We start from the raw sequence: 15,729 nt of genomic DNA, 5'->3' as shown, positions 1-15,729 counted from the left end.
TCCCAGGACATAAGAAGCCTTTTGCCATGAATCAGCTCAATATGCTTAAACTAAATTTGTACAAGCAATGGAAAATCTTATGTTTACACTAAATAACCATAGAAAGGTATCAATAATAAAGCGATATCAAACGGCACAGTTATGTAACCAATTGCAGCACAAAAGGTGGTGTGTACCAGGACAACTATTGAGGCGGCAATCAGCTAGATATAATTAATGTTAATGTACAATACATTGCATGAGCTAGCTGCTAGCATCTAAATCAGACACAGGACACAGAAACATAATCATTTGTCCAGAAGCCAAGCTTCATTGTACCAGCTGATTTTTTTAGTACATACTATGAAATAAGTGTCGATCCTTGGCATGGCATAACTCTTCTCATTTAATATAGCAGAATAGCCAGGCACTAAGTTTTCACACAGCTTCAAGTTCATCCTTGAGGTTTACAATAGACCATCCAAGATAAGCAAGTTTTGTATTTGGCTCAATTTGGTCTCAAGTCTGACAAAGAAATTGGCCATCATGGACAAATCAACATGCATGTATAAACACCTAACTACTGCTTATCTTATGTTTGGCATTGTATATTATTTGGTGTTACTGTATAATCCCAGTGCATGCAAAACTCTTTCCCATCACCTGTTTAACTTGTGCCTACGTTCTTGTTTTAGGGTCATGCAATATGTCCGAGACTGTTTTACAAAACCAGGTATGGTGTCAGGAACCAAAGCATTACTGTTACTGTTCTATTGGGTGCAAAAGCTTTACTGAAGTGTAGAAAAGACTTTTCCATTTGTGCAAAAGTCTATCTAAACACCCTGCTGACTCGGTGCACACATGTGGCTTTCCACATCAGCCCAAAGACCAAACTGGGCCTACAAAATATTTGCATGATTTGGATGGGCCTTCTTAAACCTGAGGACATAATTGAGCCTTTAGGTGAATTTTTGGGACGAATTTAGCTATTATGTCTTCTTTATTCTAGTGTTGTGCTGAACACAAAGATAACTCCTTCGAGTTTAAGTGAGTCAGGTGCTAATGATGTGTTGGGTGTTCATAATGAGATATAGGTTGAAGATGATGATTCTTGGGTTGAAGCTGCTACTATTGGTGCTTATGTGCTAGATTATGGAGATACTATTTACCAAACGTCCAAGGTAAATGCCAATGACTACTGTAATTCAGTGGCTTTTAGAGGCAACTTACTGAACCAGGTATGATCAAAATGAGGTTGGAAAAATATTCCAAAATTTGCACAAGTTGCTTATCGATAAACTATTGGCATAACATCATCAAATTAGATGTGTTTGAAGGAAACATTAGGCTCATTTGTTATGTATAGTGTCCAGCAGTCAAACACGGTCTAGGAATCAATTTGACAATTCTGAAAAAACTATCAACCAGCAAAGGTTGTGGAGAGCATGTTGAGAAGAGTGCAAGGCAAACTTTTATAGTGTTCTTCACAATGCTAGAATGAGATATTTTCTATGGACACATCTAGAATTAGTAATAAATAAATTTAGAATATGTTAGAATGTTTTGGAATTCTCTAGAAGGGGACACTTGTAATAATATTATGTCTCCCCTTGGCCTATAAATAGAGACACCCCTCCCTTGCCATGGCATCCATCCATGAGCATGGTTGAAGTGAGGTGGTAGTGCTAGGAGAGAAAGAGTACGGTGAATGCTAGGCTAGCCACTAAAAGAGGAGAGTGTTGTATACTCTTGTGTAGTATTGTTGTTTTGCAATAAAGAGTTGTTCTTGTAAGTATTGGTCTCCCAGTTAAGCAATATATTTAATAATGTATAAGTTGTGATCCATTGAAGGTTGGCTCTGTCACCCGGGATCACAAAGGTTCTGGGCTTCATCTGTTGGTAGGCTCTGCCACACCCGGAAGTGAAAAGACAGCTCTACCGTCAAAAGGACCCATACATTAAGTAACTAAAAATTTGAGAGGCTGACCGACTCTAGAGTGAGTTGGTGTCATAGGTGTAGGTCCTCATCTAAGTTGTATTAGGGCCATCTCGATTTCCAACAGAGCAGATAATCGAATTAATACCTCCCGTGGGACCCCGCAGTATCATCACCACCATTCCCCATAAGGCCCCGCTATGTCACTCGTAGGATCCCGCCGGTGTCGAGTGTCATCACTCACTCACCCATAACAGCAGAGCCGGTGATAATAGAGCTGGTGAACCCAGAAACCTTATCCCGTAGGATCCTGCCGGTGACATCACCCACAAAAGCAGTGCCGGTGAACCCCGAAACCCTATCACCGTAGGAATATCCCACCGGTGTAGCCACCAGCACACCACTCCCGTCCGCACGCACACACTGATTCAGAAGTGACGTACCTCTCGAAACAGCCACCGAGGAGACCAAGAGGCGGCGGCGGGAGATGGTGCCAAAGACAGAGCCGGTGAACCCTGAAACCCCATCGCCGTAGGAATATCCCACCGGTGTAGCCACCAGCCCACCACCCCCGTCCGCATGCTCACAGATTCAGAAGCGACGTAACTCCCGAAACAGCCGCTGAGGAGACAAGAGGCGATGGCGGGAGATGGTGCCAAAAACGCCTCAGAGGTGGGGACGATGAAGGGAAGTGGAGAGCACGCCGGGGACGAGGATAGGGGCGGTAGACCCGTAGAGGAGCGTCGAGGAGCCTTGCCGCCTGGCTTGCGCCCGCCTGGCCTGCTGCAACTTTTGGAATAAAAAAGGACCGCAACTTGCGGAGGACATCGAATCAGAGATTGCATGTTGCATGTTGCAGGCACGGGAGGCACTTTCATCTTTGTACAAGAATGATGAAACTGAGAATATGGAAAGAGACTCCTTTCTCCTCCCATCCCATGTGCTCGAGCCTGTGTTTGTGCTTGTGTCCCGTAAAAGAACTTGATTTCTAACATTTCTAATAAAGACAACAGGGAAGGAGAGAGCGGAGCGAATGGATAGCACAGGAACTTACCACACGAGGGAAGGAATAGGGAACGAGGATCGATCAAAAAGCCGCGCTTGAGATTTATTCTTGACAAAAAATTTTTAAAAAAAGAGATTTATCCTCGACCGGGCGCAAGCAATGAGTCAGCGTGGGGCGACACCACCGCAGCAGTAAAAAGGCCATGCGGCGTGCAGAAATAACCATGCGCAACAGCTGCAACATCTTCCATGAGAAACACAAAGCAAACAAGATTCACTATGTGTCGCGTGCCTAGTGATGAAGATCGCACGGACAACATTTTGTTGCTAATGTGTCCAGGCTGGCCCGGCGCCTCCCCGCCACGAATGTTATTGGAGAAGTCAACAATGGTTGACGAGTCAGACGTAGAGGCGGTAACTGGTTGTCAAATTTGGCCTAGATAATTTAAAAATTGGATCCTAAATGGACCGAGTTCTATTTTCATACAATTTTAAGCTAAAAAATTTAAGAGTCAATTTATGCTGTGAAGTAACCATTAGGACCATGTCCTATTACCATCCCTAGTCAGATGGCGTCAGGCCAGATGGCAGTGGTACAATCTAGCTGGCACATGATGACTTTGGCCGTGTCCAACCGGCCGGATCAAAGGCGCGCTGCGAAGCACTAGCCGCGCATGTTGTCATCCAATGCGCCTCTCTCATTATCAAAAAAAAATGCGCCTCTCTCTCACTGTTTGTCTACTGTGCAGTACTATGCTATCAGTTTTTACTATAGCTAGGAGACAACAGCTGACTCTTACTGTTGGAAGAGGCTTTACGGTGTTACAAATCGGCATGTACTTCCTTTGGAGGTGTAAATCGTTTTCGTTTTTTCTAGGGCAAATTTATTTTTAATATGAATTCAAATATGTCGACATCTATTCGGTGTTATATATTAATATATTTTTTATAGAGTTTGCCTCTCTCTCTTGTTCTTTTGCAACCATTGCCCCTATTTCGATGGAAAAAAAACTCAATCCGCAAGGGTAAGACCTTCCCGAAGGCATTGACTCTGTTCAACTAGCTGTAGCTGGTGCTGATTTGTTATGATACAAAATCCTCGAACTCCAATCCACCATACACAGCGGCACCACAGCCTAGCTCCAAGCCAGCCGAACAGCACTGAAGTGAAGCGGGCGCCAGGGTGCGCACCTCCGGCCAACAATTATGCCCCATGGGGGCTCGAACTGCGGCCGGCAGGGTGCCAACCTGCAGGAGGAACTAGACCAGCAATGAGGTCGGCATGGCCTCCATGGACTGCACATGCCTGTTCGTTGCTAGCTCGGAGGAATCCCTTACTTTTGTTTGACCGATTTTTGCATTTGTGACTCCAATTGGATGCTAGTGATTTTGGTTGGCCGAAGTTCGATTCAGTTGAGGAAAAGCACGATTGGATAGGGCTCGGTGTGAGAAAAGTTGATTTGATTAGCTGCAAGTTAGTCCAGAGCTTCTCGATGGAGTTGGCTGCCATGGCGGCAACGCTGGCTCGTCGGCGGAAGGGAGCAAGGCAGCAGAGAGGAGGTGACATGCCAATAACTCACCAGTCAGAGAGAGGAGGTGATGCCACTCAGATTATGCATGAAACCAAACACATCATAACTAAACCAGGCTTCACTTGTTGTAACCAAACATAGACAGGCTTGAGCTAGCCCGGCTGCAAAAGCTAGCAAGACTACTAAGCCAATAACCAAACAGACCCATAGTGTTTATCTGCGCGGTCGATCAATTGAGGTGCGGTGTAGCCATATACCGTCTTAACATGGATAATTTGAGTGGATTAAAATTTAAAACAGACAAGAAAAGCATAGTGTTCTAGGAAAGCAGAGAGTTTAGATGTAGGTATTGGGTACCGAAACGAACAGGCCAGCGTGTAGAGCGATGGCAGCAATACACATGGTCGACGACATAGCAAAGAAAAACGAACGTACTAGAGAGTAGTGGAATTTGGGGCAAGAAAACTTCCAAAATTACTTCTTCAAAAAAAATTCCAAAATTGTTCGCTCTGGTCTCTGGATTAAAATAAGCCTACAGTGTTGAGGACCAGAAGCTTTAGGGTCCGTTTAGTTCAGTTGTGAAAGTGCTTTGGCTTTCAAAATAAGCCAAAAGTCAAATCAAAGGGAGTTGCTTGTTCCTATGTGCTTCCACAAAAGCTGCTTTTGCGTAGTTCGTTCTCTACAGCCAGTCTTGGGATGCTTTTAGCGGCTGTGGGGCGAACCTTTCATCCAAATTACTCGCAATGCCACTGGTTATGAGCGTACCGCTTCGTTCTTTCTTTCCCTCGACGCCTCTCTCTCTCTCCCTCCCACGACACAACACTGCCTCCGTCGGCGGCGCCCCTCACCAACGTCGCCTTCTCCCCAATCCCTCTCTGATGGTCCGGCGCGGACCTCCCCTGTGCGCGCGAGCCTCCGCCTTCGCGAATCCCCGCCGCGCACAGGCCAATGGGGGGCGAGCGCCGCCGTGGGGCTGAGCTCCGCCTCCTGCGCGGGCTAATGGGGGATGAGCGCCGCCGTGGGGGCGAGATCGGCCTCCTGCACAGGCACCGCCGTGAGCTCCGGTGCGCGCCCTGGCCGCGGGCTCCTTCGATGCGAGGCCGGCGCGGGCCTCCGCCGCGGGGCTCCGGCGCGTGCGGGCCGTAGGCGGCGCGTGCCGGCCGCCGTCGGCTCCTCCGCTGTGGGGGTCCGGCGTGTGCTGCCCGCTGCGGGCAGGCCTCACCGCGCGAGTGAGGATAGAGGAGTGAACAGCGTGGGTCGAGGAAGAAGATGACAAATGGGGCCCACTCGTCATTGAGAGAGGGAAAAAATTATGTGAGGAAGGATGCGAATGACTTGCCTCTTAACGGCTCAAAAAACCACAGCTACCCAACCAAACAGCTTTTGACTTTCTTGTAGCCCACAGTTCACAGCAGTTTTTCTACATCCCATAGCCCACAACAGCTTTTTTAAAAGACACAGCTCAACCAAACACACATACCTGGAATTGGATTGACATCCAAAGTCCAATCGTGTGAATCCAATTGAAATCCATCTAAAATCAGCATCCATCCAGTCCAATCCTAGCAATTAGTCTCTGAAATCCAATCTAGTCCAATCCTATTCCATTTAATCCAAATCCATCCAATACCATCCAAAATCCAAGCATGAAGGAGCCACAAATAAGCGGCCGCAGGCACATCATCTGGACGTCTTCCTTGACCACGGCAAACTCGCCGGCAAGGAGCTGATGCTGTGAAGCATCTCGCCATCTCCAACCACGTAGACTCCTCGCACGACCGTGCCGCAGGGGCGCGCAGCCTCGGCTCCCTGAACTGACGGTCCACATTGCCGCCGTTGTCACCCACAGTCTCTACACGCAGCGCGCCCATCGCCACAGTGCACCGTCAAGACGCCGCATCCGCCGCCGACACGGCCGCCGCGCGCAACTCCACACCCCCGCCACTTGTTGCTGCTGCTGCTTGTGTCCGGCCATGCACACGGGAGGTGAGAAATCCAACATGAATTGGATTATCCTATTTTTCTATCCAAAGAGATCCAACGATACTTGGATCTAAAGCAAATAGATTATCCATGTCCAACTAGATCCAAATCCAGCAAGATTCAATGCCAAAGTCCAGTTGGATGTTGGATAATATCAAATCCAATCCCAGGAGTAAACACACCCTTAAACTTGAAGTCAGTGAAAGCTTTACCTCGCAGCGGTTGTGGCGGCAGTTGAGGCCCGGCAGCTTTGCACCGCAGCAGGACGGGGCTCCGCGTCTCCTCGTCACGGTCACGGAACAGCTTAGCCTCCACGTCGAAGTCCGCGCCCCCCAGCGCAGCTCGGCCTCGAGGCGCCGCCTCTGGCCCTCGGGTAGCCGCACGCCCGCGCCGCGCGCCGCCGCGCTGGCCTCCGCCGTGCTCCTCGGCCCGGCGCACCAGCCCGGCACGCGCCCTTCCCCCACCGCGACGCCGCCGTAGGTCACGGCCACGCGCCCGTGGCTGAAGCAGCTGCTCCCCGCGACCAGCCGCTCGTTCTCCGCGTACAGGGTGAGGTTGAGCTCCTGCGAGAGCAACGGGCCGTCCACCGTTCTCCGCTGTGAGCTGGGAACTCTCTGTAGTCTGCATTCGATCAGGTTTCTCTGACAAGTCGGCTTAACACAAGTCAACTTGCAGTGCAATGGAGTGCAACGGATGCTGACAAGTGGCCCTTCTTCAGCCTTCGGCGCGGTACGTCTATTCATCAAGCTGGCACCCATCCGATCCGCCCATCGTCTTCTTCACTTGTCCAGCATTTTCGCCTGAACAGAAATCGCAGGGGCGTAGACGGGGGGACGAAGTTCCCGTGCAGTCACTGCACGGGGACCTCACGCGCGGGGGGCTATGGCGGGGGCTGGGCGGTCCCTAAATTTTCATTGAATATTTGAATTTTGATTAAATTTTTTTATAAATTAATATAATTGGTCCCTTCTAATAATGAAAAAAACAAATTTCTGGCTCCGCCCAGAAATCGCGACCGCAAACTCCGTCGTCATAGTCTCATAGCTCGCATCCTGCCTCCCCGGCAAGGTGTGTTTAGTTGGTGAAAAAATTTGAATTTTGATACTATAGTATATTTCGTTATTACTTAATAAATAATGTCTAATTATGATTAATTAGACTTAAAAGATTCATCTCGTGATAACCAGTGAGATTGTGTAATTAGTTATTTTTTCAACTACATTTAATGCTCCATGCATGTGTCTAAAGATTCAATGTGACGGTACTGTATGAAATTTTTTGGAACTAAACAAGGTCATCTCTTATTACTGCATATTCTTATAGAAACAACGATAAGCTACACATCATATTTATATGGGACACACAGGACACAACACGTGAGCATATACCAGTTTATATGAGGACAATAATAGCTTAGAAATATCACTAGCTTACATAATTATCTTAGCACAATGACTGCCATGGAATAATAATAAGATGTAGTTTTCCCACATGCTAAAGTCCATAATGCTACGGCAAGCATCAAACATGATAGCTATATCATGATTTTTTTTACAATGTCAAGAACGACCAGAAAACAACCACCAAAAGAGAGCAGATTTAACTGCATCCATCAAATGAGAACCACCAAAAGCTAGACAGCAACCACAGCCACAAGTGCCTATTGCATTCCTTCAACAAGACCACCAAAAGCTGGACACCAACCACAAACACAAGTAAGGACAACCGAAGCTGTTCACCTCCTGTTAATGAAAGGGTGAGAAAACATGTACAATAAGCTAAGGTGATAGATATACTTTGATTCTAAAATAGTCATCATGCGAACAATTGTAAAAAAAAAGATTACATACCAATTTGGGAATGTAAGGCCAAAAAGAGTTGGCTTGTGGCACGGTTGCTACAACCAGGACCAAAGGGTTCCGTGATGTAAATTTTTTTTGCACTCATCAGAAATTGAACCCAAAATCTCTTGCCTCTCACACAACTTTCTTACTATTTCACCTATGTAGCACATGTCACTCTGCAAGATGTCTTCTTTTTTACTAACCCATAAAATGCCCTTTGGTTCGGGTTGGTACCACCAACCGAGATTAAAGGGTCATTTAGTCCAAGGTGGTACCACCAATCGGGACTAAAGGGATACCCTTTAGTCCGGATTGGTGATACCACTCGAGACTAAAGGGTTAAGTCTTTAGTCCCGGTTGGAGCTAGCAACCGGGACTAAAGAGACTTTTAGGTCCGGTTGGTGGCTCCAACCAGAACTTAAAAACCCCTTTCGTCCCCTAACTGTTGAAACCGGGACTAATGTCCACGTTAGTCCCGGATCCAAAACTGGCCGGGACTAATGTATAGGATGAAAGGCTATTTCTATAGTAGTGATTCTGTTCCACCATCCTGCACAAGGTTGAGAGCATCATCAGTTAATCCAATATGCAGGAAGAAAGCAGGGGAAGGAAGCAGAGAAAGATAGAAGGAACATAGATGCAATCCGCACTAATTCGAGTTTACCTTGTTGGGCTCATGGAGGCACAGAGGCCCGAAGCACAGCCATTGCAGCACCAGCTTGAAGGGAGGCAGACATCGGGGCATCGAAGCAACCAGGAGCAGCAGTAGATCCAGCCGGAGGCGGCATGTGCGGTGGCGGAGCTACTTGTCGCTTCGACCGACGGCTCATCTTGCTGCACGGCTCGTCGGCGGTAGGAGAAGCGGATTCGTTTGTGTGGCACGGGGACGGAATCAAGGGCGTCAAACGATAGTGAACTCGAGAAAACGAACAGGAGAAGAGGGGGAAGAGAGGAGAGAGAGGGCGCAAGCAGGAGTATTGGCGCGCAGGCGAACAAATTGGCGCGCGAGCAGCGTGGAAGTGAGGTGCGGCGCGCCGGGGAGAGCGGGAGGTCGCCGCAGGGAGATTTGGGGGAGGGAGCACGGGATTCTTTTTCAACGAGGAAGAGTCAGGTGCCGACTCTTGGGCTAGCTTGTAGCGCATTGGCTTCCGCGAGGTAAGCGTGGGAATAAGAGATAGATGGATTGATTTTTCTCCTTCTCTTTCATCCACATGGAACTTCTGCTGATGTGGACAGAATATAAGGCCTTCTCCAACGGTACGAGAGCAAGGCTAATGATTTAGCATATTATTAGCTGCAAGATTCTATTTAGCTCATCTCTTAGCCTACTAGTATAGTAGTTTAGTTCTTAACCATTAATACGTGGCAACCATGGCCGTGAGGCGGGGGCGGTGTTGTAGATGCAGTCCCGTCCGAAGTGCCGCGGCCTCCGAGATGAAGTTGTGGGTGCTGCCGGAATCCAGCAGGGCGACGAGGGAAGCGGAGCCAAGCTGGACCTCCAGTTGCATCATGTCGGAGAAGGCGACACCGGCTAGGGCCTGGAGGGAGAGCATGGGCGCCTCCTCCTTTGCCGCGAACACGGCGGCCTCCTCGGTCGCCCTGTCATCCTCCTCCTCAACACCATTGAGGAGGAACAACCGCTTGCAAACGCGGTTGTGGCCCCTGGTGAATTTCTCGTCGCAATTGTTACAAAGCCCGAGACGGCGGCGGTCCTCTTGTTCCGCCTGGGTAAGGCGCTTGATCGGCCGGCCCTCGACGGTGGCTGTCGTGGGGGCGGCCGCTTTGGCAGCTAGCGGCGCGGGCAAAGGCAGACGGGATCCGGGGCTGGCAGCAGGGGCCGGGACGGAGCCCTGGTGGTCGTGGACGTGAACTGCTCCCGCATCTCGAACTGGCGGGCCAAACTCATGGCGGCGGCCGGGGTTTGGGGATTCTGGATGCGGACGTTGAGGCTGAGCGGCGGCTGGAGACCACCGGTGAACAGCTGTACCCGCTGCGACTCATCGAGCGGACCCGCACGGGGAAGGAGCGCCTGGAAATGATCTTGATACTCGGCGACCGTGCTCGTCCGCCGGCGGTCGGCCAAATCAGCCAGCGGGGCAGAATGAAGCGGCGGCCCATAGTGCAGGTTCAGCATCTCCTTGAAGCGACGCCAAGACGGGGTGCCCTCATCCTGCTGGACTTGGATGTACCACATCTGCGCACCCTCCTCCAAGTTGTAGGAGGCCATCCAGACCTTCTCCTCCTCCCTGATCCGTTGCTGATGAAAATATGACTCGCAACGATTGACGAAGATCAGGGGATCGGATTTCCCGTCGTACCGGGGAAAATCCATCTTTTGGAACCGTGGGGGATGATCCTGGTGGCGCTGTCCCTCCGAAAATCCGCCGGCGCCCGATGACGAGGAAGACATGTCCTTCTGGAGCTCGGCCAAGGACATTTGCAGGGACGTCACGGTCGTGGTCAAGGTCTCGATCATCTTGGCGAGATCGGCGATGGTCGGTTCGGCTATGGCCGACGTGACCGAGGCAGCAGCCGATGGCGGCGAGCCGGCGAACGCGGTGGGCTGGATGGTGGCGTGGAGGTGGGGGGCTGTTGCGGCAACGGAGCAGAGCAAGACGAGGAACGCCTGGAAGCTGATACCAGGTTGTCAAGGGCGTCGAGACCTAGGGTAGCTGGCCCATGGCTACGGAGTTCGTAGCCGCGGTCTGTCGTCGCCGGCGAGGTTTTGCCCCTCAGCCGTCAGCTTGTTTGGAAGAGAGAGATGGGTGCAAGGATCGATGGACCAAGATGGGGGTGAATTGGGCCTTTTTCAAATTTCTAAGACAAAGTAAAGCAACCTTAACCTATGCAATACTAGTAAGGCTCAATTCACCAACCGGCTAACTAAGCAAACTACACAAGCTATAAAGGATAAAACAAGATATGAAACTAAGCAAGGTAGAGCTAAGTTATGATCTCTAAGGTCAAGCACATGAATAATTGCATGAAAGTAAGTGCTTGAAAGTAAAGAGTGGGCAAGAGACAACCAGATTTTTTCCCGTGGTGTCGATGTGTTGGTACACACCCCTAATCCACATTGTAACACTCACTAAGAGTCTTGTCACCTCCCAAGTCACCGAGACTAGGGCGCTCACTAAGAGTCTCCGTTCACCATTCCGGCGTGGTGGAGCTCAAGCCACGTACATAACTTCTTCGGGCTCCCACAATCAACTTGGCAAGCTCCGGAAGAAACACCTCAATCACCAATATCGTCTAGGTGCTGCCAATCACCAAGAGTAACAAGCTAGGGCCTTCACTTGAGTAAGAACCGATCACCAAGAACGGATGCACACAAGCTTCTCTCTACTCAAGTCCTTAGTCTTGCTTCTTGAATGATTGAATGATCAAAAGTGTGGAAGATGAAGCTCAAGGTGGCTCTCAACAATAGTATGAGTGTATGAATGTTGCCTGGTGTCAAGAGAGCTCAAAATAACCCATTGGAGGGGTATATATAGGCAGCTCACACGAATAGAGCCGTTGGAGAAAAGCTGCCAGAAAAGTACGCAACGCCGGTTAATCCGATGGTCCTCCAAAAGTCATCGTCGGTTTAACCGATGAATGTAAACTGCCCATTTGGAAAAATAGCCGTTACAACTCGGGCAGATTAACCGACGTATCATCAGTTTAACCGGTGAGTGTAGTTGTCCACTGATCAACTGAAAAACCAACTCTCTGGACAGCTGCACCAACGTTAATTTCAAATATCGTCGGTTTAACCGGTGAATGTAATCTTGAAACAACCCGGAAAACAAACGTTCTGGACAACTGCACCGATGTTAATTTCAAATATCGTCGGTTTAACCGATGTATGTACTTGTCCAGACTCTGGTAACTGCATTTAACCGACGTATAGAAAAATGGAGTCGTCGGTTAAACCGGTATATAGACTTTTTCTGATTTTCCCTTTTCTGATTTGAGTATTGAATGAAATCCAAATATTCTTGAGATATAAGTTGCAAACCACTTATTTGAACTTCTTAGAACCTGAGTGACCATAGTGTGCATCCATTTTTGATTGACCATGTCCATGCTCAAGTTACTTAGCCTTAACCCCTCTTAATAGTGCGACCTCTACAAAACTATAAAACATATACTAACCTAAGTGTCATTCTCAACCTTACGACACTTAGGACTAGAAAGATCCATAGTCTTGTTATATATTTGAGTTGAATACCGAGATCGCCTTTTTGAATAATGAAATTGAGGGGCCTCTTTAACATATGACCAAATGAGCGATAATGATTCATTAAGCTGCACAAACTCATTAGTCACAATAATGGTTATCATTAATCACCGAAACATACCTAGAGGGCCTAGATGCTTACAATCTCCCCTTTTTTGGTGATTGATGACAACACAAACATAACAATAATGAGAGAGCGAGAAAGATAAGCAGGAGAAACACAAGCAAACTCGAAAAAAAAACAAAAGAGCTCAACGGCTCAAACGGAATTCATAGATATGTCTCAAAGCACAGCATACACAAGAGTCAAATGTACATATCCATGAACTAACATCAAATGAGATATAAAACATCAAAGTCCTGTAACTACGAGCTCTCTCTAGCTCTACCCTCCCCCTGACTCCAACTCCCCCTAACTCTCTCCCCCTTTGGCATCAAAGCACCAAAAAGGCGAGCTACGGGTCCTGCTGTCGCGGCACGGCGAGGAAGCGTCCAGGTCGTCGTCGTCATTGTCGTCGTCGGACGGCGAACCCTCGGTGACGGACGGGAGCTATGGGTCTGAGCTGACTGGAGGTGTAGCTGTCGTGGAAGCTCTCGTACTGGCACTGCCTGGGAGAGGGTCCGTAGAAGTGGTAACCGGGTCAGCAGAAGAAGTGTCAACATATGAAGTCGTGACTGCTGAAGCTGCCGGCTGAGTCGACTGCTGAATCTTATGGGGCCATCATATTACACAACTGCTAAATCTACATGTATTGAGCATATTACGCTCTGCATACCTCAACAGAAAATTAGATTTTGAATAACTGAATCTTATGGGGCCATCATATTACACAACCACATCATTCACATGACCCTGCACAACTGGATAACACACGGAAACTTTTTATCTGAAAGCATGCTCTAATTATTTAGAATTTATTCCTATAACATCAGCTGGTGCCCCTAGCCTGGTTTGACCTTTTGCAAAATTCTGCTTTGTTAATTTTTCAATAGCTGGGCGGTTTTGCCTTTGGTAAAAAAATATTGGAAATCAGGTGCCACGTTTTCATTCAAGCGCACTTCATGCTAGCATTCCCAGGATAAGGAGGTGGGATTCATCACTAGAACCCAGGATATGGTCTGATCTGCGCCTATCATTGAGCACGAATGCTGTGCCTTTTCCAGAAGTCTTTTCAATCAAATGCCTCCTTTTTGTCTCGAAAAGTAATAACATGATGGCACTTATCTCCCTCTCATGCTTGCAGGGCACACGAAATGAGCAGCCCGTGGTGGACGCCCATGATTCCGGGCAAATAGCAGCACACTCTGGACGCTGGGCAGCACCATTTATTTCCCCCTTCTTTCAGCATGGAGCCACCACAGCAATGTACTTGCTCTGCAGTGTGAAGAACTGCAACATCAGTAGGAGCCACAGGTCTGATGAACCGCATGTATCTCGATGCTGAACTTTTATCGCAGGCCGCAACTTCTGCAGACTGCAGTGATCCGGCAATCCGAGGTTGGCGCGGGGCACAGGCGCAACCGGTGCGTGTGGACTGTGGATTCTCCTTTCGGTGGCATGTTGTGGCCTGTGCAGCCTCGGAGAGGGTCCGTAGAAGTGGTAACCGGGTCAGCAGAAGAAGTGTCAACATCAGAAGTCGTGACTGCTGAAGCTGCCGGCTGAGTCGACTGCTGAAGTATAGACTCCTCTCCTCCTCCTCACCCTGAAAGTGGTGCCTGTGGTACGACGGGGAGGGCGACTGACTGAACCGCTGATGGTGAGTCCTGAAAGAGCGTAGTCGCTGGCAGTGGCGAGAAGAGCAGACGACCGGCAGACCCAAGAAGTGCGGACATCGAGAACGTGGTCTCCGGTGTCGTCGAAGAAGCTGGAGCTGCAGTGGGTGCTGGAGCTGGTGTGACTGCAAGCTGAGGTGCTCCAACACCCTGAAGTCCTGGCTGCTGCGGGGTGAGTCCGGTGTGAGTGTAAAGCTGTGTGATCATCCCGAACATCGCCATCATGTCCTGCTGCATCTGCTGGAACTGAGCGTCTGTCCTCTGTGAAACTCGGTCAATAAGCCCAACAAAACGCTCCTCGGCTGCAGCACGCTCTCGGGCAGCCTCCCTCTGAATAGCTGCAAGCTGAGCCTCATGGGCTCTCCTAGCCTCCTCTTGTGCAATCTGATCCTCTCTCTGCTGAGTGACAAGCTGCTGAAGGAGAGAGGTGAGCTAGGACGACTGAGTCACCTGGGACTCTGTGACTGTAGCAGCTGCCGGTGACGAAGGAGCTGGCTCTCTGGACCCTCCTGCCTCGTGGTCGTGACTGGCTGGTGCTGTAGGAAAGTACTCGTCATCCTCGGAGGAGTCTGACTCAAGCTCAGACCAATGAATCTCATCATCTCCTCTGGGAAGCTGTGCCTCGGCTGCTAGTAGTGCCTCATCCTGCTGTGCCACTCGGGCCTGCACCTCAGGTGACAGTCGTGCCATAGCAGCTCTGTCTGCATGTCTGCCCCTCCTCCTGTCCTGTGGTGCGGTGGGCCGGTAGACTGGAAACCTGGGGGCCTCATCCTGACGGTAAACTGCACTGATGGGTGACTCAGCTGGCACAATCATAGAACAGAGGTAACTGATCCAGTGAGCATAAGGAAACTGGCGTACAACACCCATCCCATCAGTGATCACATCCTCTATCTCAGCCAGAATAAAATCCACTATGTCGAAAGGCTCATGAGTGAGGATGTGAAGTAGTAGCAGCTGCTGCAGACCTGTGAACCCCTCTGGGTAGCCACTCCTCGGTAACAAGGTCCTTCGGAGTGCCATGTGAACTGCGTATGCCTCTGGGGTCAGCAAGCTGGGGACTCTGGCATACGAGGCTGGAAACGGCTGGCGGAAGCACTGAGAGATCGCCTCGTGAGAAGGTGCAATCCCGTCAATCATCGCCCTGCGAGGTGGATCTGCGTCACCGTATACCCTCTCGAGCAGGGAGACATCGACCAAGTCGACTCCAAGGATCCCTGCAATGGTCGCCCTCGACAAACCAAAGACCTGGCCTCCAAACATGAAGTGCACGGCTCTGCGCTCGGGAGCTATCCAGGCTGTGGCATAGAACACTCTGACCCAGTCCTCAATATATCTGTTCTGCTCCATCTCAAGTAGCCTGGGCAGACCTCTGAAGTGTGCAAAGTGCTCTCTAACGTCCGCTCCCCCTGCGGCTGTCCTCAGTGAAACCCAGTCGAGCACCCTGTGTGGGAA

At 49.5% G+C, this 15,729-nt stretch overlaps 2 protein-coding genes and 1 long non-coding RNA gene across 4 annotated transcripts; all 3 read right to left on the bottom strand.

Annotated features, from left to right (window-relative positions):
* Positions 1-5,775: 5,775 nt before the first annotated feature.
* Positions 5,776-7,193, bottom strand: LOC120640240. The gene is made up of 2 exons (XM_039916096.1): positions 6,648-7,193; positions 5,776-6,409 (listed from the first exon to the last, which is right to left on the bottom strand). The coding sequence occupies exons 1-2, from the start codon at positions 7,191-7,193 to the stop codon at positions 6,305-6,307; spliced, it is 651 nt and encodes a 216-aa protein (XP_039772030.1). The 3' UTR covers positions 5,776-6,304.
* Positions 7,194-7,812: 619 nt separating this feature from the next.
* LOC120642612 lies at positions 7,813-9,464 on the bottom strand. 2 transcript variants are annotated; one of them, XR_005662647.1, is made up of 3 exons: positions 8,944-9,458; positions 8,286-8,829; positions 7,813-8,177 (listed from the first exon to the last, which is right to left on the bottom strand). It is a non-coding gene; the product is annotated as an uncharacterized LOC120642612 (long non-coding RNA). The 2 variants fall into 2 exon arrangements; XR_005662646.1 differs by having other exon boundaries at positions 7,813-8,829; positions 8,944-9,464.
* A 170-nt stretch (positions 9,465-9,634) lies between these two features.
* LOC120640239 lies at positions 9,635-10,755 on the bottom strand. Its single transcript, XM_039916095.1, has 2 exons — positions 10,124-10,755; positions 9,635-9,941 (listed from the first exon to the last, which is right to left on the bottom strand). The coding sequence occupies exons 1-2, from the start codon at positions 10,753-10,755 to the stop codon at positions 9,635-9,637; spliced, it is 939 nt and encodes a 312-aa protein (XP_039772029.1).
* Positions 10,756-15,729: the final 4,974 nt, after the last annotated feature.

This window comes from Panicum virgatum, chromosome 7K (genome assembly GCF_016808335.1).
Source record: "Panicum virgatum strain AP13 chromosome 7K, P.virgatum_v5, whole genome shotgun sequence".
Taxonomy (NCBI): domain Eukaryota; kingdom Viridiplantae; phylum Streptophyta; class Magnoliopsida; order Poales; family Poaceae; genus Panicum; species Panicum virgatum.
The sequence above is the reverse complement of the archived record's forward strand: the minus strand, read 5'-3'. Positions and strand labels throughout refer to the sequence as shown.

Bases quoted from the DNA above. Each gene is read 5' to 3' on its own strand.
- LOC120640240 (XM_039916096.1), bottom strand. From the start codon at position 7,193: ATGGGTGCCAGCTTGATGAATAGACGTACCGCGCCGAAGGCTGAAGAA. The intron at 6,410-6,647 runs GTAAAGCTTTCA...GGACACAAGCAG, and splicing joins GCCGCCACAACCGCTGCGAG to CAGCAGCAACAAGTGGCGGG.
- LOC120640239 (XM_039916095.1), bottom strand. From the start codon at position 10,755: ATGATCGAGACCTTGACCACGACCGTGACGTCCCTGCAAATGTCCTTG. The intron at 9,942-10,123 runs GTCCCGGCCCCT...GAAATTCACCAG, and splicing joins TCCACGACCACCAGGGCTCC to GGGCCACAACCGCGTTTGCA.